The 24,359-nt window shown below is 51.5% G+C and overlaps 1 protein-coding gene across 4 annotated transcripts in view; it reads left to right on the top strand.

Annotated features, from left to right (window-relative positions):
• Positions 1 to 21,880, top strand: part of LOC144951361 (histone acetyltransferase KAT7-like) — a 45,334-nt gene extending 23,454 nt beyond the window's left edge. For 3 of the 4 annotated variants that reach the window (XM_078881584.1, XM_078881583.1, XM_078881582.1), the window contains exons 11-15: positions 4,972 to 5,112; positions 8,567 to 8,660; positions 13,819 to 13,965; positions 14,660 to 14,766; positions 19,756 to 21,880. In XM_078881584.1, the coding sequence (XP_078737710.1) occupies positions 4,972 to 5,112; positions 8,567 to 8,660; positions 13,819 to 13,965; positions 14,660 to 14,766; positions 19,756 to 19,854 (588 nt within the window). In that variant the 3' untranslated portion in view covers positions 19,855 to 21,880. Of the gene's footprint in view, positions 1 to 4,971; positions 5,113 to 8,566; positions 8,661 to 13,202; positions 13,555 to 13,818; positions 13,966 to 14,659; positions 14,767 to 19,755 lie in introns of those variants that run through there. The other variant, XM_078881585.1, reaches the window with a different exon arrangement.
• The last annotated feature ends 2,479 nt before the right edge of the window (positions 21,881 to 24,359 follow it).

Here is a 24,359-nt window from a genome sequence, read left to right as displayed (position 1 = left end):
AGGTGTGGAGGAAGGACAGCAAACTAAACACAAAAATTTCGATTTAAAGCTTTCGTGACTGCAGGGATTCATCTTCTTGGTTCTTTTTCGGTAAAGTCACGTAGAAGGGAAATAATAAAATAATAAAAATTAAACATAATAAAATACAATTCTCACGACGTTTCGGCCACAACGCAAGCAGCCGACCTCAGGTGAAGAACAGGTCTGTCGGAAAGACAGCTGTCTTTTAATATATAATATAAAAATTCGCAGGGCAGGCCTAGACCCGTTCTTCACCTGAGGACGGCTGCTTGCGTTGTGGCCGAAACGTCGTGAGAATTGTATTTTATTATGTTTTATTTTTATTATTTTATTATGTCCCTTCTACGTGACTTTACCAAAAGAACCAAGAAGATGAACACAAAAAGTTTTCCATCTGGATTATTTTAAAGTGCATAGCTCCGGTGGCTTTCAAATATTGGACTGAAGAGCATTCCAGACGGCCGCAGTAGAAGCGCACGTGAAAGCGCCACGCGATGCGGTGACCATCTTCGTCCGATGGCCGAGCGAAAAGCCGCTGCTGCGATGATGACCGGAGTTCGCGTGATGTTTTATGCTCCTTGACGAGATGGGCAAGGTATTGTGGTTCATTTGTGGCAATGAGCCCGACCCTGACAATGTTTTCGTTTGGCAACCAGAAGCCAATGCAGTTCAGTGAGCCTTTGGACGGACACGTTCGGATTCTGTGGTACCCGTCTTCACAACACGTGCCGGAGAGATTTGTGCACGCTGTGCTTTCGCGAAGCTCCCCTTACCTGAAGAAGGATGCTTGTTTTGCCCCCGAAACGTCGTGATTTAATTTATTTACATTTTCTACCTACGTGACTTTACCGAAAAAAACAAAGAGTATGAATCCTTGCAGTCACGAAAACTTCAAATCTAGAATTAATGTCTGTGCCACCCGGACCACACCAAATCTCATCAGATCTAGAAAGCTAAGCGGCATCGAGCCTGGATAGTGCTTGGATGGGCGACCTCCACTGCCACCGCGTGCCAGGTTGTCAGAGGCGGCATCGGGGGTTGACCTTTGTTGTGGGCAGCAGAGGGCAGTCCAGCAAAATCCGTTCATTTGCAATGAAATTCTGTGCTTCCGCTTATATGCCCCATGCCTTCACCAGCCCGCATTGACCAGCGTGGTGAAGTATGGTCATATCAACCCCCGAGATTCGCATGCTGTGGGGAGGCCCTCATCCAACAGTGGATTGACAAATGTTTTTGTATGTGTGCTTCCATCTTCATCCCCTTCCTCCCATAGTGCATGGATTGTACGGACGGGGATGAGTGTCGCGAACTTTAACTCGGCGTCTGAAAAACATGTGAATGGGTTTCTTTCACCCTGTCTGACAGTTGTGTTAAGATGTTCAAACACCAAATAGAAACCTTTTGCAAGGAACCACGTCTGCATTAACCACACGTACTTGTGGTGCACATGCAAAACAAGCATGCTCTGGTAATGTATGGTGCAAAAGAAGTTCAGCATGCATGCACCGCACCTCCGATCGGCGCGGGTTGGCTGCATACGGTGGAAAATAAGTTCAACACATACCAGGGGTTCTAAATGCGAGCGCATCTCAACAGGCTGCATGGTGACGGTGGACATGTAAGCGAATCAGCGTGGTGTCTATTCGATCTCCAAATATACAGCAGGCGTCAGGGTCGGGATCGAACCCACGACTGCCTGCATACTAGGCGAGGCAGTTAACATCTCCTAGCCACCATGATGATGATGATGAGAGAGACACCGCAAACTCCAAATATACAGCAGGCGTAAGGGTCGGGATCGAACCCACGACCGCCTGCATATCAGGTGAGGTAGTTCACATCTCCCAGTCACCGTGATGATGATGATGATGAGAGAGGCACCGCAAACTCCAAATATACAGCAGGCATCAGGGTCAGGATCGAACCGACGACCACCTGCATACCAGGCGAGGTAGTTAACATCTCGCTCCTCCGACCAAACGTTTTCAAAGAGGTGGAAGCAACCGACACTTCACCCCACCACACGCGTCCTGCCAGGTCAAATTGAGAACCGCCGCCACCAATCTACACTGCTCGGTGGACTGGAGGGCCAGAGGCATTGAATAAACTTGCCACACCCTACGTGCGTTGAACTTCTTTCGCACCGTACGTAGCCAACCGTGCTAATCGATGCCCGTATCGTGGGTACGATTTGAGGAGCCCCCCCCCCCGCGTCTTCTACCGCAGCCGCCCATGGGCGACGATGACTCACAGCGGCACAAGTCTTGAACAGCATTTAGGTCACTTAGTGACTGCTCAGCCATCAAGAGCTTCAAAGCAACCCCCCCCCCCACGTGAATGAATGGGCTGTTTGCGACGAATAGGTAAGAGTGGAGCGGTGCTTCGTTTGATATCTCGGCCAACACCCACGGAGGTTTCTGGGGGTCACCGTGGCGATGGTGCCATTAAGCGAATTGCTTTATGCGCCCACATTACCCCGAACTCGCCTGATCCCCCCAGGCGACGGATTGAAACTGTTGAAACTTTTTTTATTTTACCAGGTTAGGCCCTACCGAGCCACTTGGCTCTTTTTCAGAAGCGACCTGGCTCGCACAAATAACATCCCAACGAAGTTGCTCATCGTGTGGAAATTTAACGAAGCCAAATACTCGTACGGTGCGAAAGAAGTTCAACACACGTACACACACCGCACCTCCGATTAGCACGGTTTGCTACGTACGGCGCGAAATAAGTTCAACGCACGTACGTACACACGTTAGGAGGAGGTCTAGCCGTAGATTCGCGAGTCTTAACTCTGCGCGTATGTTGTTGGAGAAGTGGATCGGAGCGTCTCTGAGTAAGTGGGCTTTAAATAGAGTCTTTAAATGTCTCGGGGTTTCTCATTGATTTCAGCTCCATCACAGCGTGGGTTCGGCACTCTGCTGGACACCCCAGAGGCACCTTGAAGCTGGGAATCTCAAACAGGATCTGCTCCTTAGAAGTCAGTGTCCGACCAGGCTGATATTTAGGATATATTTCACAGAGGCAGGCAATGGCAAATCCCTTGCCAATATTGCAAAATCTAAAATCAACAACTTAAATCAACCTTGTCAACCCTCCACTCGATGGGGAAGGTCACCGGCCTCTCCACTTTCTACCCTCAAGGGCTGGAACTCTCAGCTTTCGCCTTCCCCAACCTGATCGGAACTGCTCCGTCATCCTCATCAAAACACCGTCAGATGTCGGTCCGAATAATTGTCCAAAGGGCCCCATCGGATCGAGTCTATTTATCTTCTCCGAGACCCAATCAGAGACTGGTCTCTTGTCGAACGACCCCACCAGTCTGTTTTGTGTGACCCCCCCCCCCCCCCAGAGCAATATTACCCCTGCTGGCGACGGAGAGTGAATCGATACGACTCCTCCACATCGTTCACAACGCAATTTTTCAAAAAAAATATCTGCCCCACTCGTGAGTTCTGGAGAGACGGCGTGCGAGCGAAAGACGTGACAAGCTGCGCGGGGCGTTTGCGCCTCCGATTAGCACGGTTAGCTGCGTACGGTGCGAAAGAAGTTCAACGTACGTAGCGTGTGGCAAGTTTATTCAATTCCTCTGGCCCTCCGGTCCACCGAGCAGTGTAGATTGGTTGCGATTTGACATGGCAGGACGCGTGTGGTGGGGTGAAGTGTTGGTTGCTTTTCCACCTCTTTGAAAACGTTTGGTCGGAGGAGCGAGATGTTAACTACCTCGCTTGGTATGCAGGCGGTCATCGGTTCGATCCTGACCCTGATGCCTGCTGTATATTTGGAGTTTGCGGTGTCTCTCTCTCATCATCATCATCATCACAGTGGCTAGGAGATGTTAACTACCTCGCCTGGTATACAGGAGGTCGTGGTTTGATCCCGACCCTGACGCCTGCTGTATATTTGGAGTTTGTGTGTCTCTCTCTCTCTCATCATCATCACGGTGGCTAGGAGATGTTAATTACCTCGCTTGGTATGCAGGAGGTCGTGGGTTCGATCTCGACCCCGACGCCTGCTGCTGTATATTTGGAGTTTGCGTGTCTCTCTCTCATCATCATCATCACGGTGGCTAGGAGATGTTAACTACCTCTCCTGGTATGCAGGAGGTCGTGGGTTCGATCCCGACCCTGACGCCTGCTGCTGTATATTTGGAGTTTGCGTGTCTCTCTCCCTGTGGTCGCGTGGATTTTTCTCCGGGCCCTCAGGTTTTCCCCTCCACATCTAGAATCAATATCACGCGCTGAGAGTATTTGGCTGCTTATAAATTTCCACACGATGGTCAGCCACTTGAGCTGTCATTTGCGATCGCCAGGTCGCTTCTGAAAATGAGCGAAACAGTAGAACCCCTCTTAACGACGGTAATCGGTTCCACGAAACCGGCCGTTAAGTGATTTGGCCGTTAAGCGAGTGAAGGAAATACACGTTAAAGGCTTAATTCGTTCCGATAGCATGGGAAGATAAACATATTTAGACAATGGATATTAATACATCAAGATACTAACAACATTATAAACACATCATGTTAAAGAAACGTGGTTACTCGATGCGATAAGTAATATTTACTGTGTCTGCATTAGCCCGTCGTTAACAGGGGAATGGTCTGTAAGCGAACACATTGCGCTCTATGGAGGCACTACACTACTATAGACTACACTACTATAGACTACACTATACACTACACTAGTGTATACTATACACTACACTATACACTACACTAGTGTACACTACACTATACACTATACATTGGGCTCTATGGCGGCACTACACTACTATAGACTACACTATACACTACACTAGTATACACTACGCTATACACTACACATCGTTCAGCGATTAATCAGTAACAGGGGTGGTCGTTCAGAGGGGTTCTACTGTAAAGCTTCGTGGGGCTTACCTGGTAAAATGGTTTAGTTTAAAGAGTTTAAAATTGGTCGCACGGTCTGTCTGCAGACGTACTGCCAGAACCTGTGCCTCCTGGCCAAGCTGTTCCTGGACCACAAGACGTTGTATTACGACGTGGAGCCCTTCCTCTTCTACGTCATGACGGAGGGGGACAATGCCGGCTGCCACCTCGTCGGTTACTTCTCCAAGGTGAGGATACCCCCCTCCCCCCACCACCTTCCCGTGCAGTGTCGCACCCGCGAGGTGCTGCTCATATTCATTATCGTCATCAGTTGCAGCAGTGGTAGCATCAACATCAGCAGCAGCAGCAGCATCAGCAGTGGTAGCATCAGGTGGGGCAGTAGCAGCATCATCATCAGCAGGAGCAGCATCATCATCAGCTGGAACAGCAGCAGCAGCAACAGCAGCAGCATCATCATCAGCAGCATCATCAGCAGGAGCATCCTCATCAGCGGAAACAGCAGCAGCATCAGCAGCAGGAGCAGCAGCAGCATCATCAGCAGGAGCAGCACAGCAGCAGGTGCAGCAGCATCATCAGCAGGAGCATCCTCATCAGCGGAAACAGCAGCAGCATCATCAGCAGGAGCAGCATCATCAGCAGGAGCAGCACAGCAGCAGGTGCAGCAGCATCATCAGCAGGAGCATCCTCATCAGCGGGAACAGCAGCAGCAGCAGGAGCAGCAGCATCATCAGGCGCAGCAGCAGCAGGAGCAGCAGCAGCATCAGCAGGAGCAGCAGCAGCATCAGCAGGAGCAGCAGCAGCAAGAGCAGGAGCTGCATCAGCAGGATCTGTAGCAGCACCATCTTCAGCAGCGGCAGGAGCAGCAGCATCATCATCAGCAGGAGCAGCATCATCATCAGCAGGAGCAGCATCATCATCAGCAGGAGCAGCATCATCATCAGCAGGAGCAGCATCATCAGCAGCAGCAGCAGCAGCAAGAGCAGCAGCATCATCAGCAGGAGCTGCATCAGCAGGATCTGTAGCAGCACCATCTTCATCAGCGGCAGCCACAATCAGTCCACTGCTGTGAAGACAAAATACTAATAATGGTTGTACCCGTCATCTCAACTTAAATTTCACGTTTTGATGAACATTTTCCTTGTGTGTACATTATTTTGTTTATACCATTTCTTGATTTATTTATTGTCGTTTCTATTTTCTGAGGGTTTCATTTGCTAACTAATAATTGATTGAATTTGGATTTAGCCCTGAATGTGATTATGAATGTAATTATTGTACAGAGTTGCGAGATGCGATTAGCGTTTATGACGCTCTACAAAACTGAAATTTGTATTTTTATCGTATCATCATCATGGAATGGATGACGATGGTTTGATGGTGGGTAATATATAGGCATCGGGGTCGGAATTGAACCCACGACCTCCTATATACCGGGCGAGGTAGTTAACATCTCCTAGCCACCTTGACGCCCAGTTAGACCTTCAAAATCTTTTACTTATTTTATTCAAACGATATTCCCGTAGTGCCTGCGGGGCACGATGTCATATGGTGCAAGACAAATTGAATTTAGGATATTTTCAGCGAGCAGTGCTCCACCTACATGAACAATATGATGGCCCTGCTATGGATCCCACGGCTAAATTCCTCTTTCCACACTCTTGGAACAGAATTTACGTGGCTTTTTTTACCAGTGATGTTCTACCAATGTAAAACACATTCCTGTGGAGGGAGCTGGTAGGAACGTTGGGTTGCTCAGTCAATGGCCAGGGTCAACGGCGGCGTGGTGTATTCCGCAAATATGCCCGACTGTGAGGGCGGGCACAAGCCGGCGTGAGTAGGTTAAACGTTGAGTTTTATAAGGGCACCACAGGGTGACCAGCCCCTCCTCACCCAGCCCCACCCCTCCCACCCCCCACCCAGCCCCACCCTCCTCACCCAGCCCCTCACCACCCTCCCCACCCAGCTGCTCCCTCCCTACCCAGCCCCTCCCTGCACGATGGACGGACGGACACAATAATCCCCTGTGAGCTGGTGGAACCAGTGGGTTCCTACCAGCATTAGATTGTAAACTTTGATTCCCAGAAGCTGGAGCGAACCAAACAAAGTGAAAACCCCATACTCTTTGGTTCTTTCGGTAAAGTCACGTAGGTATAAAATAATAGAAAAAACTTTTTATAAAAAATGTTAAGAATGAAAAATAATCCCCAAAAAATATTATTTAAAATAATTTTTTATTTTTTAAGTTTTTTATTTTATTTTCTACCTACGTGACTTTACCGAAAGAACCAAAGAGTAGGATTCCTGCAGTCACAAAAGCTTCAAATCAAAAGTGAAAACCCCATTGGAATTTTTCAGAATTTTTTATTTTGCTTTGTCGCTGTTTGCCGTGTGGTCATTGGTGACCGGTCCAAGACCAATCGACTCGAAAACCCCGGCATCGCCGCGGGCGACTGAAACGCGGATTCGAATCCAGAATCTCGGTGTCGCTGACTCTCCGTGTGTGTCTCCGACCACCGTGGGATTAGCCGCCCCTGTTGACCTCGCTCCCCGCTCATTGTCTCCCTGCTCAAACAGCACGGCTCATTGCCTCATTTCAGTTGGATGTCACGACCCCGGGGCGGTGTAAATTCCACGTTCCAATTGCAGGAATCGTTCTATTCATAGGATGATGATGACGATGGTAGCGATGCGATTGGCATCGCGTAGCTACGAGATAGTTGGTGAGGGCTCCATTGGAACCTCCTTTGCCAGTAGCAAAATATGATAATTGGTTTTTTACCCTTTTATCTGGCAACAAAACTGACACCTTTTTTTACAAGGAGTCATGTTTGCATTGATCACAATACCTGCGGTCGGAATGCAAACAAAAAACACAACTCTGATAATGTATGCACTGCCCTTGAAATTGATTGGTCCACACCTGAGACAGCTTTTCTTAGAGCCTAGTCTCACATGGTCGGGTGTAAATGCTTACCCCGAGCTCTCGTATTCTGACGGTGCATTGTCTTTGAGTTGTGCGCCTTTTGGCGTCATCTGGTCCAACACCATGTGAGACTAGGCTCTAAGGAAAGCTGTCCCGGGTGTGGACCAATCAACTTCAAGGACAGTGCATACATTATCAGAGTTGTGTTTTTTGTCTGCATTCCGACCGCAGGTATTGTGATCAATGCAAACATGACTCCTTGTAAAAAAAAGGTGTCAGTTTTGTTGCCAGATAAAAGGGTACAAAAACAATTATCTTGGTGAAGGCTTGCGGCGGCGGCTTTCATCCAGCAGTGAATAGATCGCGGCCGAATTGAAACTCACGGCGCTGCGAACGTCTCCCGAGCGACAGCCGCACGTGAAATGAAACGGCGGATGACCGATCCACGTCGATCGATGCCGCGACAAAGCGAACGAGGAGCTGCTGCATGCGGGTTAGTGGACGCTGTTGTTGCACGACCACCGTACGTTTCATCGCCTTCCCTCTGTGGCGATGGTGGTGACGGTGATGCGCCAGTCGCAATGCCCTCCCGCGGCTGTGTCCCGTGGTCATCGAACGATGCCGGGGCTCGTAATTGGCCCGCGGCGTCGCAGCCACTCGCCCCCATTGTTTCTTGAGAACGCCGCTCCGTTTCGCCTGCGACGCTACAGCCTCTCTACCCTACCCCCCCGCCCCCCCGATTTTTTTCCCCTTCGCAGGAGAAGAACTCGTTCCTCAACTACAACGTGTCGTGCATCCTAACCATGCCGCAGTTCATGAGGCAGGGCTACGGCAAGATGCTCATCGAATTTAGTGAGTTCACGCACGCCCACGAACCCACCCGCGCATGTACCCACGCACGCACGTACGCACCTACGCGCGAACTCGCCCACGCACGCACCCGCCATGGTCATCGACGGCCGCGACCCATCCACCGTCGGATGAAGGCCTCCACGGAGGCGTCCCCGCCGTCCCTCGTGATCCGTCCGGCTCCCGCGCACAATCTGGCCGTGCTCGTTTCACCACCGCATGCGACTTGCTCCCCTGGGCGTGTTGCTGCTTTGGACCCGCCGCTCTGTTCTGCGTCTCGACCACCGGCCGTCATCCCTGCTTTGTGACGGAGTTTGGTCTCGGACGACGTCTCTGACGCCCTCGAGCGTCGTAGTCTTGAGGCTCGGCGTGAAGCTTTCCCGGGTGAGCACGCAAACGTTGGTAATTGTCTCGCCGTAAATTGTCGCGAATTGACGCGAAGGCCACGGACCCCTTTTTCGTGCAACGTACACGGTTTGAAGCTAATTGCCACAGCAACGACCGCCGTTCACCACGGAGTGCCGGTGACGTCACCGCGGTGGTTGTGCCAGGCTAGGTGCAAGTTGAGGCCACGTGTAAGTGTTGAAGGCCCGCTGGCAGGAGGAGGTCACGGAACAAACCCAGGTGTCGTGGACTGACTGAGATGACTGGCGGATGCACCAACTGCTCTCCCCACAGCGTCAACTTACTGCATTTTAGCCGCCCGGCACTCCGCTCGTTGTTTGTGAGCGTCACTGCTCTGCCCTTCGTTGTTGCTGGAGGGCGATTGCCTCCAACTGCGTCCTTCACGAACCTCCTCCATGCACACAGAGGCATGTACACAAACACGCACGGACATACAAATACACGCAGACGTGCACAACGCACACACACGTGACACACGAAGACACGTCCACAGAGGCCGATCTTGACATTGCTGGTACCAGTCCCCAGCGCGAGTCGGCCGTACGTTTGGCTTGAGTTGTTGGGCCGAAGAAATTGCGACTAAAAATACAAACACGTAGCAGGCTTTCGCGACCAGTATTATTCATAATGAAGGTTTTTTGGGTTAGATCGCGTAAGTATGAATGTGTCGAAGCCCTCCACCACCCGACATGGCCAATCAGTAAGGGATTTGTCACGTAAACGCCAAATAGTTACTACTTCAGCCCACTGGTGTGTTGAAGAGTGAATCTACAACATTTACAATCTGAGTTGGTAATTACATCCGGCATCATCGCGCGATTTGACATTTATACTTACGCGATCTAAACCATAAACCTTTATTATGGAGAAATACAAACGTGGCGATCATATTTTTGGTGTTGCTCTTCCGTCGTTGGGTGAAATCAGTAGCGCGCGATTCCAACGGCGGTAATTTATTTTCGCTGGATTCCCTTCCTTGATATTTCGGCCGTCGAGCGGACGTAAAGACTCTTTGACAAATTGAGGCCTCGGCTGATGGAGCGTTTTGGGGGGGGGCGGGGGGGGCAGGTCACACAACGTGACCCCAGTGAGCCGGGAAGTCTGCAGTTGGCCTTAGGGTTTTCTTGGCACTGAAGATATCCCCCTAATAAAGCTCCGAGGGAAAGTGAGACGGGGACTCGCGGCCTTCAAATCCACGCCGCGCTACGAGCTCCCGGGACATCGCTTGGAACGCGCGCCTTCCTTTGCCGCAATCAAAGTTGGAAGGTTTTTTTTTTAATCTAAGCCCTGCGCGAGAAATAGCAAAAGAAAATCCAGACATTTAATACATCCGACTCGTACTTATGTTTGCGCTCGTAATGTGATGAAACGTGTCGTGGCTGCGGCATGTCAGCCTATGGGGACCCCCCTCCCCATATAAGGGCGGCCGCTTGTCCTTGTGCGGCACAAGCTGATCTCACAGCACCGGCCTTCAAGTGTGTGGCGTCGGTGCGGAATGAGGGCAGCGATGCTGCTCTCTCGCTTATTCCGTGGCAGTAAGGTGCAGCAGCGGGTTTTGTTTTGTATTTTTCTAATTTGGACTGTGAGGGTCTTACGTTTTCTATGATCGAATCGAATAATCCTCAACGTACATGCATTCATAATGAAAGAAGTTCAAAACACATGCATAGAATGTCGCAGGATAGAATGTCGCAGTGATTTTTTAACGGCCACTGCGAAGCCGATGGCGCGTCATATTTTAGTTTTATGGTTTATTACGCGCGCGTTGTTAACGGGGTCGGCCCGGGGTGCTTGGAGCGCAGACCTCTGCAACGAGCCAGCGGTAAGACGCTCCTCCATCGTCCGGACCGTGTCACCCGAATCTCACGGGCTCAGCCCCCCACCCCGCCCACCCCCGCCTCTCTACCTGCCCCGGGGAGAGACGCGAACGTCTTCTTGAACCATCCATTTGCGACGCATTTTCGCTACCTTCGAGCAATGAGTCACGCTCATCTATAAAGGTGTCTTGCGGTGTTTATTGTACGTGGGTGTGCATGCGTACGCGGGTGTGCATGCGTACGTGGGTGTGCATGCGTGCGTGTTGGGAGCGGTAGTCCGGCCGTTGGCGACCTACGAAACCTGGCGGCCCGAGTTCGATTCCCGCCCAGGGCCGACACTCGTGACGATTATTTGAACCGGTCCCCGGGCCTCCCCTAGGTCGACTCGGCCTCAAATGAGTACCTGGTGCGGTGTGTAAACATCGCCACTGGGGAGAGAAAGGCGGCAGGCGTGGTGCTGGCCACTCCACCCCCTCGTGTGCCGTGCCGGCCTTCATAGGTGCTCGCTAACAGCACTTGCCCCTACAGTCTGTTTCAGGCTATACGGGGGATCTTTGTCTTTTTATTGTTCACCATGGAGTGGGGAGCGGTGTTGTAGCGGTTAGCGCACTGCACTACAAACCAGGGGACCCGAGTTCGATTCCTGCTCAAAGCCAAAATCAGTGACGATTATCTGAACCGGTCCTGGGCCGCCCCTAGGTCGACTCGGCCTCAAATGAGTACCTGGTGTGGTGTTTAAAAACATCGCCACTGGGGAGAGAAAGGCGGCAGGGGCGTGGTGCTGGCCACCCACCCCCTCGTGTACCGTTTCGGCCTTCATAGGTGCTCGCTAACAGCACTTGCCCCATGCAGTTTGTTAAAGGCTACATGGGGGATCTTTGTCTTTGCGTGTGTGGATACAAACGGTGGGATGTAAAGATGAGCCGAGGTTGATTTGCAGCAGGGTACAACGTGGATTTTCACAGCGTCTAGATGTGAACGCATCTCACGGCGTCGTGCAGGAATAGCAGGCATATTTATACTGGTAGGAACCTCCTGGTTACACCAGCCCACAGGGGAATTATTGTGTCCGTCGTGCAGGGAGGGGCTGGGGTGGGGAGGGAGGGGCTGGGTGGGGAGAGTGGGGCTGGGTGGGGGAGGGGAGGGGCTGGGTGGGGAGGGTGGGGAGGGGGCTGGGTGGGGAGGGTGGGTGGGGAGGGGCTGGGTGGGGAGGGTCTGGGTGGGAGGGGTGGGGGCTGGGTGGGGGTGGGGCTGGGTGGGGGCTGGGGTGGGTGGGAGGGAGGGGGTGGGGCTGGGTGGGGAGGGGCTGGTCACCCCGTGGTGCCCTTATAAAACTCAACGTTTAACCTACTCACGCCGGCTTGTGCCCGCCCTTCACAGTCGGGCATATTTGCGGGAATACACCATGCCGCCGTTGACCCCTGGCCATTGACTGAGCAACCCAACGTTCCTACCAGCTCCCTCCGCAGGAATGTGTTTTAATGGTCAGCAGTGTTGGGAAGTGTTTAAGCTCTGCGGTGGCGAGACGTTATTTTCCCCGCCTGGTAGGCATGTGGTCGTGGGTTCGATCCCAACCCTGACCCCTGTAGATTTGGGAGTTTTGCTAGTTCCCCTTATGGTCGCGTGGAATTTTTCTCCGGGTCTTCCGATTATTTGGCCGCTCTAAATTTCCACGCATGGTGAGCCGACTCCGTTGAGCTGTCATTTGTAGCTCATCGGATTTCTCCAGGATAAATAAAGATTCTGATTCCGAAACATCTCCTAGCGACCGTGATGATGATGATGAGAGAGAGACACGCAAACTCCAAATATACAGCAGCAGGCGTCAGGCTCGGGATCGAACCCACGACCTCCTGTACACCAGGCGAGGGAGTTAACATCTTCCTAGCCACCGTGATGATGATGATCAGAGAGAGACACGCAATCTCCAAATATACAGCAGCAGGCGTCAGGCTCGGGATCGAACCCACGACCTCCTGTACACCAGGCGAGGTAGTTAACATCTCCTAGCCACCGTGGCGCTTTGGGAGAGACCCCACCGTGCTACGACATCACGGTGTTGGATGTAATAATTTATGTTTCGTTTGAAGGCTTTGGGGAGTGGGTGGGTGGGGGGGTGACCCACACGGCGTGATTTGCCCCGCACCCCCCCCCACGTTAAATGTTGTTGTAACATTCTTATCCGCCCCGACTGTACATCTGTGAAAAATAGATCTTCATAGCTCATCGGATTCCTCCTGCAGTATAAATAATGATTCTGAAAATAAAATGAATAAAAATTGTGTACTGGAGGGTCTTGACCGTGCACTTGAACCTTGAACAGTGGCAGGGGATTGACAGCACAGACGTCTGGGGGAAGGGAGATCCACACTGCGGGAGATCCACACTGCGGGAGATCCACACTGTGGGGGATGCACACTGTGGGGGGGGGGGCAGCATGGGGAGACTGCTGCGCTGCCCTCACAGCGTCCGGGACGAGCCGTCCTTGTGAGAGCCCATCCTCCGCTCGGCCTGCCGAAGGTTCGCGCGCTTGTCTTGCGCTCCGCGTCCCGCAGCCGTCGCCGCTGCGTCTCGGCGTGCGAGCGTTTGCTTCCAGCCCTGCACATCAAAGCCGCCACCCGGCTTCCCGATTGCTTCGGGATCGTTACGTTGGGAGTTGTTCGACCAACGGCGTCTCGTTGCTCGTCGCAACGTCCCGTTTCGCGTGACCGGACAGCTCTTCCCGCGCACGCGATTGCCTTTCCCACGGGCACTGCTTTGCGAACGAGGTTCCTTGCGACCTAATCGGTCAGCGCGTCGTTCAGCGCTCACCTTCCCGACCGATTAACGAACCCCATCGCCCCTCCTCCTCCGCTCCCAATCCAACTCACCCCGTACCCCGTGCCCCGGCCCCCCCCCCCGCCCGCCGTGACCCCTTTTGCCGCACTTCCTTCCTGAAGGCTACCTGCTGTCGAAGATGGAGGACAAGATCGGGTCGCCCGAGCGACCGCTCTCCGACCTGGGCCTCATCAGCTACCGCAGCTACTGGAAGGGCGTGGTGCTGCGCTACCTGCACGGCTTTCACGGCAAGGAGATCTCCATCAAAGGTCGTAGGTCGCTCCGCCCTGCCCGCCGCACCGCGTCGCCCCCGCACCGAGCGCTTGTTACCGGCCCGGCGCGGTAATAACCGCCCCCCGGTGCAGCTTTCCTCGGACGATCGTGCCGCAGGCTGCCCCCCCGTGTCTGCCGAGGGAGGGATTGGAAACGCCGCGGCCGTTTTGTCGGAGGGAGCCAGGAGCTTGTGTGCCTCCGGTCGTCATGTTTGGCATACTCTTAGTTTTTTCGGTAAAGTCACGTAGGTAAAAAAAAAATGAAATTAAAATTATTTTTATAAATTTTAATTTCATTTTTTTTACCTACGTTACTTTACCGAAAAAACTAAGAAGGATTCATACTCTTAGTTTTTTCGGTAAAGTCACGTAGGTAACAAAAATTAAAATTAAAATTAGTTTTTTTTATTTTAATTTCATTTTTGTTACCTACGTGACTTTACCGAAAAAACTAAGAGTATGAATCCTTGCAGTCACGAAAGCTTCAAATCTAGAGTCGTGTTCGTCGTTTGCGCGTGGACATTTGTGGGCTGCGTCTGGCGGCGTTTCATGTGAATCGCGCGCACGGTGACGGAATGCGTGTCCGTTTTCAATTGACGTGAAAGTATGAGCTCACGGACATGACACCGCTTCTATTACCAGCGCCGTCAAACTCGTGACCCGCTGTGGCTCGCTCTCTCGCTCCGCACAGAGATCAGCCAGGAGACGGCCATCAACCCCGCGGACATCGTGAGCACGCTGCAGTACCTGCAGATGCTCAAGTACTGGAAGGGCAAGCACCTGGTACTCAAGCGACAGGTGAAGGCGGGTGGCGGGGGGTGGAGACGAACCGAGACCTCGCTTCTTTATCACTCGGTATCACCGGTTCGCTACGTACGGTGCGAAGGAAGTTCAACGTATATACCTAACTATTTTTATTTGGTCAGGCAAGGCCCTCTGACCTAGAGAGATCTTTTTCTCTGAAGAGACCTGGTTATTACAAATAATAACTCAACAAAGTGGCTCATCGTCACGTGGAAATTCATAGCAGCCGAATACGTTAATTCTAAATGTGGAGGGAATAAACTGGAGGACCCGGAGAAATATCCGCTCGACCACGGGGAGAACGTGCAACCTCTAAATATACAGCGGGCGTCAGGGTCAGGATTGAACCCACGACCTCCTGTACACCACGCGAGGTAGTTAACATCTAGCCACCGTGATGATGATCATGATCAGAGAGAGAGAGAGAGACACCGCAAACTCCAAATATACAACACGCATCAGGGTCAGGATTGAACCCACGACCTCCTGTACACCAGGCGAGGTAGTTAACATCTAGCCACCGTGATGATGATCATGATCAGAGAGAGAGAGAGAGACACCGCAAACTCCAAATATACAACACGCATCAGGGTCAGGATTGAACCCACGACCTCCTGTACACCAGGCGAGGTAGTTAACATCTAGCCACCGTGATGATGATCATGATCAGAGAGAGAGAGACACCGCAAACTCCAAATATACAACACGCATCAGGGTCCTAATCGAACCCACGACCTCCTTGTATACCAGGCGAGGTAGTTAACATCTAGCCACCGTGATGATGATCAGAGAGAGAGAGACACCGCAAACTCCAAATATACAGCAGGCGTCAGGGTCCGAATCGAACCCACGACCTCCTTGTATACCAGGCGAGGTAGTTAACATCTCCTAGCCACCGTGGTGATGATGATGAGAGAGGACAGGCAAACTCCAAATATACAGCAGACGTCAGGGTCCGAATCGAACCCGCGACCTTGTATACCAGGCGAGGGAGTTAACATCTTGCCTGCTACTGCACTCATCCTTATACATCCTGATACACAGTAGTAGTGGTGGGAGTAGGGGCCAGTGCTGTTAGTGAGCCCCTTTTAAGGCCTATGAAGGCTTGCCTGGGGTGGAGCGTTTTAGTTACAGTGATTAGCGCACTGCCCTATGAACCCGGCTGTCCAGGTTCGATTTCCGGCCACGGCTAACGTCAGCGGTGAGCAGAGGTCGCATACGGGTTTTGATTCCTTACCCGTACCCGTACCCGGCCGCACCAGGGTCGCAAACGGGTACCCGTACCAGGCCGGGTACGGGTAGCCGGGTATCGGGTAGGGTACGGGTATCGGGTACCCGATTGCGACCTCTGGCGGTGAGTAAAATCCGCACCGTTTCTGCCTTCCCCCCCCCACTCCACCTCTTAAAAAATCCTTTTAAATCAGCGTGTTGAAGTATGGTAATAAAAAATAATAACCCCCCATAGATTGACATACCTGCCATAAGAACATGGGATTGTCACCAAATCCATGCTAATTTCAAACCTGTCAACCCCTGATCAGTCCCTACCTTATTCTTTGGTTCTTTCGGTAAAGTCACGTATAAAGATGAAATAATAAATTAAATAATAGCATACTACGTTTCGATTGCAACGCAAGCAATCATCATCAGGTATAAATGAAATAGCAACAAAAAATCTAACCAGAAAACTATAGACAGACATATAAGCAGACAGATATCACCAAGATACATAGAGAGAGTAACACAGGTACAGAGAGGGAGATCGTCTCTGTGGCGTGGCCTTAAATAGACAGACGGGGGCGGAGGCAGAGAGAAACGTCGTATGCAATTATTTAATTTATTATTTTATCTTTATACGTGACTTTACCGAAAGAACTAAATAATAATTCCTGCAGTCACGAAAGCTCCAAAATTAAGATTAGTCCCTACCTTATTACAGACAATTTCAGACCTTATTGGTCACCCCGTGTCCTTAGAAATCCCATCGTTCATCCCATCACAAACAAATAGATGAAAACATGGTTTGCCCGCATTGAAACTGCTGTACGCCGTATGGACCTGAAAACTCAATTTGCCCTCTTCTTGGTTTTTTCGGTAAAGTCACGTAGAATGGATATAATAAAATAATAAAAATAAAACATATTAAAATAATTCTCACGACCTTTCGGCCACAACGCAAGCAGCCGTCCTCAGGTGCAGAAGCTTAGAGTCGCGACTCTAAGCTTAAATAGACGCTCCAAACCTGGGGTGTGTCATTCAGACTCTGTCTTCTCGACAGACCTGGTCTTCACCTGAGGACGGCTGCTTGCGTTGTGGCCGAAACGTCGTGAGAATTATTTTATTACGTTTTTATTTTTTATTATTTCCATTCTACGTGACTTTACCGAAAGAACCAAGAAGATGAATCCCTGCAGTCACGAAAGCTTTAAATCGAAATTCAATTTGCCCTGTACAAGAATACGGGGTTAAACCGTGTGTGTTGACACGGTATGGACTGACGTTTTTGACCACGGACGTACCAGCGCTATAAGGCGGTCAAAGACGAGTAAAACTAAACGGTGGGCAGAACATTCGGTGGGAGGGGGACAACGTGACGATGTTTTTACAGCCGCACTAATGAAATGCGACAGTGAGCTTAAGTGGCTTTCTGGAGTAATTAAAACTGGCCCCCGCGTCTGGCCAGAACCAGCCCTTTTCTGCTCGTAAATTGGTGTTTGGGTAAATTACCCACGTAATTACAAACGGGGGAAAAAACCTCGGCAGAACAAGTTCTCGTGACTAATGTGCCGGCGATGAAGAAAAGGGCCGCTGTGAATAACGCAGCGTTCTTGACGCGCGCCCCCCTCTTGGGATTTCACTGTTAACCTTTTGACCTCTGCGAGTTGTTGTGTGTGTGCCAGAGGTCGCAACCGGGTACCCGATACCCGTACCCTACCCGATACCCGGCTACCCGTACCCGGCCATAGTGTAAATGCTTACCCGGAGCTCTCAATACTCTGATATTGCACTGTGTTTGAGTTGTACGCCTTCTGGTGTCATCTGGTCCAACACCAATGGGGTGTGGACCAATCAACTTCAAGGACAGTGCATATTATTATCATTATCAGAGTTGCTTCTTTTTGTTTGCTTTTTTGACTACTTGTGTTGTGGTTATTGCAAACATGATGCCTTGAATAAAGGTGTCAGTTTTGTACCAGTTTAAAAGGGTAAAAACCTACTACTATATTTTGCCACTGGTAAAAGAGATCTCATAGTGTACGGGTAGCCGTTTGCGACCCTGGTGCGGCCGGGTACGGGTAGGCCGTGAGTCACTGGTGAGTCACCGTTTGTCACTCATTTCGGGTAGGGTACAGGTAGGGAACGGGAATCCGTACCCGGCCGGGTACGGGTACCTATTTGCGACTGATGCGGCCAGGTATGGGTACGGGTAAGGAATCAAAACCCGTTTGCGACCTCTGGTGTGTGCTCTGCCGGCTCGGCTGGCGAGACACGACGAGATTTGGCCCTCGGTGGCTTTTACCCGCGCTGTGAAAGTGAAGTGCGCCTGAAATTCCATGTTCCTCTGGCAGGGATCAAGTCTAGCCTCATGACACCCGCTGTTGCAGTGAGACAAGCCCCCACCCCCCCCCCCCCCCTTTGATGCGAGTGGCAAAGAGGTGACCCTTAGCTGACGATGAACAGCTGACATCCACTCGCAGTTGAGAGCTTTTATTCAAAAAAGACGGCCGTCACGTGTGCGGACGCGTTGCCCGTCGTCCCGATGCGCCACGACGGCTAGGAGATGTTGACTCCCTCGCCTGGTATACAGGAGGTCGTGGGTTTGATACCCACCCTGACGCCTGCTGCTGTATATTTGGAGTTTTCCCGTTCTCCCTGTGGTCGCTTGGATGTTTCTCCGGTTTTTCCCTCCACGTTTAGAAACACGCTTTTAGAGTATTTGGCTGCGATACATTTCCACGTGATAAAGCCACTTTGTTGAGCTATCATTTGTGGCCAGGTCGCTCCTGAAAAATCGCCGTATGGCTCAGTGGGCCATGCCTGGTAAAATGTAAATAGTTTAGGTTTTAGTTCATAAAATAATAACTCCGGAAATGAATGGCGCACCGTCCCTGTCCCTGTCCACGTGGTCCCCGCCGTTGTACATGGACTGTCCTTGTGGTTGCCGCCGTGGTACATGGACCGCCCCCTTGGTCCCCCCCATGGTATACGGACTATCCACGTGGTCCCCGCCCCCCCCCCGGGACATGGAGTAAAGACCAGTGTGCTAAGACGCTTGGCCGGCAGGCAACATCTAAAGAGGTCCACAATTACAAATGGGAAAAAAAATTGCAATTGGTAAAGTTACATTGACAAGACAGGAAACTCGGTGGTTCCAAACACTTTGGTGCAGCTACATTTTGATCCAATTTACGTGTGAAATATGCAAACTATTATTACCCTTTCCCATTCCGAGATGTCTGCAAGTCGCAGGGTGGGTGTCCCGTTCACCGATGAATCTCGGAACGCGTGAACGGTTCAGCGTTAATTTTATTCAGAGGCGTAGCGTCGTTGTTTTTAAAGACGTTACCGCAGAGAACCGGAGCGACACGGCCGCGTTCTACTATAGCTGGTGCCAAATTGTGCCACACGTCCTCCCGCATGGCCCTGTGGGTATCCTCGGTACCGATAAAGTTATTTTAAAGACATTTTACTCACCACAGAGAACCACGGCGACGCGACCGCCGCACTCTGCGATAGCTGGCGCCAAACTGTGCCACACGCCCTCCCTCCCGCCATGGCCTTGTGGGAGCCTCAGTACCGATAAAGTTATTTTAGTTTTTTCGCGGTTCCATACACGTACGTCACCGGAACGGAATCGGAAGGGGAACCGATGGCGCGCGCGTACGTCATCGGAATGGGAAAGGGTTTAATGAGACGATTGGACGCGAGTTGCAGATTTTCCTAACGTGAGCCTTGCTGTTTCTCTCTCACGCGCGCGGCTAGGACATCATCGACGACTGGCTCGACAAGGAGGCCCGCAAGCCGGCGAACGACAAGGCCATCGACTCGTCGTGCCTCAAGTGGGCCCCTCTCAAGGGATGAGCAAAGCGGTTAGCGGCGACGAGAGGTGGTGGGGGACGTAGAGCGAGGAGTCTTACCAAGCGAGAGAGCAATTTTCTGAGCGAGTGGAACATTGATTGGGCTGACGGGAGTGCGAGCTTGCGAGACAGCGAGAGAGAGAGTGTGTTGACGGGCCGAGCGAGGGGCAACGGCGAGAGTGGGAGGGCAGCGATTGGAAGGAGGGTTTGGCAGAGGAGAGGTTATAAGAGGTGGGCGCGGGAGATTGAGAGAGAGGGAGGGAAAGTGCCAGAGCCGGGCGTATAACGCGAGAGCGCGTGACAGATGCAGGGTGACAAGTACGTGAAACGTCGTGGCGGAGTGACGGGGGGTGGTTGAGCGAGAGCGCGAGAGGGCATGAGAATCCAATCTCATCCGTCTGTTCATCCCGTCAGGCCCACAGCCTCGTAGGCCCCTCGTTGTCCCGCGTCACGTGATCGCGATAGCTGCTTTTACGATAGGACATCCGCCCCGACGATGTTGCGTTGTTTGCGCCGCGAACGCGGGACGGCGTCGGAAGCGGAGCGCGATGACGTTGACACTGCCCCGCTCGTGTTTTGTCATTAAGGGAGCGGAGGTTCACACGGACACAGATTCTCCCCCCCCCCCCCCGCTTGACCTTGTAGACTACAGAGGAACGTGACCTCCTCCTCATAGCCCACAGAGAGGGCACCCATTACGGCTGGCGAGCGGGGCACGAGCGGGGCAGATGCGGTCACCGCCGTACCTCGCCTGCCTTTGTCTCCCCGCTACTGATGTCCACTGGCTGCGTTGGTGGCAGGTTTAGAGGCTGGCTTGACCCCGGGAGAGACCCAGGACAGGCCGAGGGGGTTCAGATGATGACCTCTTTGCTACCCCACACCGTTGCCCCCGTGCTCACGCGAAGGCACGGCTCCACATCGGTTCGGCCGTGGGTCGAAACGTTTGGCTGAAGGTGACTGACTTAATGAGCCACACGTTGGCAACGTTAACTAAAACGCTCGCTTATCGGACGATTTTACACGCGGTAATGGCAGGTGAATTCTTTTTAATGACGTTTGGGCGTAAACGGGGGGCAAAATCGCTCCGTTGCGAACCCGGCAGAGAAGCCGAGTTTGATTCCCGCTCACGACTAACACCAGTGAAGATGATCTGAACCGGTCCAGGGCCTCCCCTAGGTGAACTCGGCCTCAAATGAGTCCCTGGTGCGGTGTGTAAACATCGTCACCGGGGAGATAAAGGTGGTAGGGCGTGGTGCTGACCATCCACCCCCTCGTGTGTTTTGCTGGCCTTCATATGTGCTCGCTAACAATCATTGCCACAACAGTCTGTTAAGGCTATAGGGGGGGATCTTTGCTTTTGTGTGTGTAGTATGGTATGTGTGTAGGTAGTATGGTATGTGTGTATGTAGTAATGTATGTGTGTATGTAGTAATGTGTGTGTGTGTATGTATGTAGTAATGTTTGTGCACGGATGTACTAATGTGTGTGCGTTGCAGTAATGTGTGTGTATGGATGTAGTAATATGTGTGTGGATGTAGTAATGTGTTAGTGTATTTAGTAGTGTGTGTGTGTGTGTATTTAGTAGTGTGTGTGTGGATGTAGTAATGTGTGTGGATGTAGTAGTGTGTGTGTATTTAGTAGTGTGTGTGTGTATTTAGTAGTGTGTGTGTATGAAGTAGTGTGTGTGTGGATGTAGTAATGTGTGCGGATGTAGTAATGTGTTAGTGTATTTAGTAGTGTGTGTGTGTGTATTTAGTAGTGTGTGTGTGTGTGTATTTAGTAGTGTGTGGATGTAGTAATGTGTAAGGATGTAGTAATGTGTTAGTGTATTTAGTAGTGTGTGTGTGTGTGTATTTAGTAATGTGTGTGGATGTAGTAGTTTGTGTCGATGTAGTAATGTGTGTGCATTTTGTAATGTGTGGATGTAGCAGTGTGAGTGTATGGATGTAGTAATGTGTGTGTGTATGTAGTAATGTGTGTGTGTGTATGTACTAATGTGCATGTGTGCAATGTATTGGTGTGTGTGTATGTAGTAATGTGTGTGTGTATTTAGTAGTTTGTATGTATGAAGTAGTGTGGATGTGGATGTAGTAATGTGTGTGTATGTAGTAATGTGTGTGTGTGTATGTACTAATGTGCATGTGTGCAATGTATTGGTGTGTGTGTGTGTGAATAAAATGATTTGTATGGCTCTGGATGAATGGACATTGAACCCATCTGGCAGTTCACGAGCATTGGTTCAAAGTAAGCCTGACCCCTGACGAGACACCAAATGTCAAAACCGATCCAGAGGTTGTGCTCCCCTTGAACCAATTCTGTGCCGATGCGGTGCACTCCCAGGTAGCCCGTGCAGCTGAAGGGTTGTGTACATTTTTAAATCCTTTATATTAAGTTCGCTTGCTTGCGTGCTTGCTTGCTTGCGTAGGACCGTGCAAATCTTTCGGTCGTTTTTTAACCCACTTCCCGTGATCCAATCGAGCTGACATTTCCCACACAGACTCGTTGTGCCAGACAATGAATGTTCGTGAAAAAAAATTCCCAAAATTTTACACTTTTTAGGCAAAAAAAAAATATTTTACATATATTCAAAAGAACTCATTCTTGGCTTTGGCTGAACGTCACAGTAAAAGAGCCCACAGCGTAACCCCTCCACAGGCCGTGGCGGAGTAGCGCAGTTGGTAGCGCCCTCGCTTCCCATGCCAAAGGTCGCGGGATCGATCCCCGCGTCCTCCACAGGCGAATATATTTTTAAATCCTTTATATTAAGTTCGCTGCCACGCATATAAAGGATTTATAGTGAAAAACTTTGTTTTTACGGGTTATACTTATTTGTTATTTTGAACGCGGAGGGACAAACGTGTGAAGGCCGCGATATTTGATTCGCCGTTCACGTTTCTGACGGCGGAGCCTGGCGACGAACTTAGTGTCGCGTGCCGACGTTCATTTCGTGCGCTAGCGATGCTACGGTTCGGGTCGCGTCGACTCGCGTTGCACGCGTCGGCCGATCGCTCGCGTGCAAGAGGTCGGAGTCTCGCTGGGCTCCAGCGATCCCTCTGCACCTCCAAAGTGGATGTTACGTTGGCCGCGAGCGTTCCTCGAAACGTTGCCCCTGCCGAGCGTTTATGGCAAGGTGTGAAAGCAAAGTGATTCTTCATTGGGCGTGGATGGAACGGTGCGCGCGGATGCGTTGTCCCGACTCGCGCGTCGCCGTGGACGAGAGGGGAATTGTGACGGTATGGACGAGTGGAATCGTGAAGTTGGGGGGGGGGGGGGGACGTGTTCCCGCTTGGCGTTTGTCGGGTTCTGTTACAATCGCGCCGTTCAAAGGTGAACCTGGGTTCCTTTGAATCGCTTCCGCGTTGCGTCCCGATTGGCGGCTGCCCGCGCTTGCTCGGAAGGCCGCCGTCCACGTCGTGAAATTATTTTTCAAGGCGCGGGACCCCCCTTGAGAAAGGCTTCTGCGACCATTTCTTTATTTTCTTTATTTTTGAGTTTGTAAAGGGGCTCGCACTTTTTACCCGACGCGCACTGTCCGCAGCGGGTCCGCGGGTCGTTGTCACAAACGCCGCCGGGAGGTTTACGCCTTCGAAAATAATGAAGCTGCAACAAGAGTTGCTTGTCGGGCGCGCGCGCGGAGTTGAGTTAAAGTGCAGGGATAATGTCTTCGTTTATATGGAAGCCCTCTCCTTTGACCCTCGATTGTACCGGCGGAATGGGTGGGGATGGGGGGGGGGGGTCCCCGTTGCTTACGTGATGACGAAGCCGAGTTGAATTTTTACCGCTGGATGATATCGATGCTGAAGGGTTGGGGATGGCCGGCGGGGTGCAGGGGGGGGGGGCGGGGGAGGTCTGCCGGGGATCTTGTATCTTGTTTACTGGCGGTGAACGTTGCCACCAGTGTAATAGAGGTGAAGGATGTAAAGTTATTTATTTTTTGGGGAGGGGGGGGGACGCGCGGGTGTGTGAAATGGTTTTGTTTGGTTTCCCCCGATAAGCACGGCTGGGCTACGTACGGTGCGAAAGAAGTTCAACGTCAACACACGCGCGCGCGTGCGTACAGCTACCGATGTTCGCGCCGCGAGACCATCTCGGCTGGCATCGGGTAATCGTCACGAGGCTCGTCATTACGCTCTCCTGCGAAGTCTGATCGCGAGCACGTTTTTATTTTACTTGACAATTACACTTTTAAGTCTCCCGATGGAGAAACTATCCGGATCCACGTGTTTCAATCGCGTCGGGAGGACAAAGCTGGCGTGTGGGGAACGTGCTCACGCTCTCGCCGGCGCCGATGGGAGAAATTCGCTTTGGTTTGGGATTAATTTGGAATAGTCCGAGGCAGCCGCTTTGAGAATTCATTGTTTTTAAGGGAGGGCTGGGGAGAAAAGTGCTCGGCTGGATTTCGTGTCTGCACTTGTCCGAATGGTTTGTTGTTGTTGTTTGCGAGTGACTCTTTTAAACAAACCACTGAAATCACAAGCACACGATAAAGAGCAACCTTTGATAAAAAAA

The sequence above is a fragment of the Lampetra fluviatilis genome, chromosome 62 (assembly GCF_964198595.1).
Source record: "Lampetra fluviatilis chromosome 62, kcLamFluv1.1, whole genome shotgun sequence".
Classification (NCBI taxonomy): Eukaryota; Metazoa; Chordata; class Hyperoartia; order Petromyzontiformes; family Petromyzontidae; genus Lampetra; species Lampetra fluviatilis.
The sequence above is the reverse complement of the archived record's forward strand: the minus strand, read 5'-3'. Positions and strand labels throughout refer to the sequence as shown.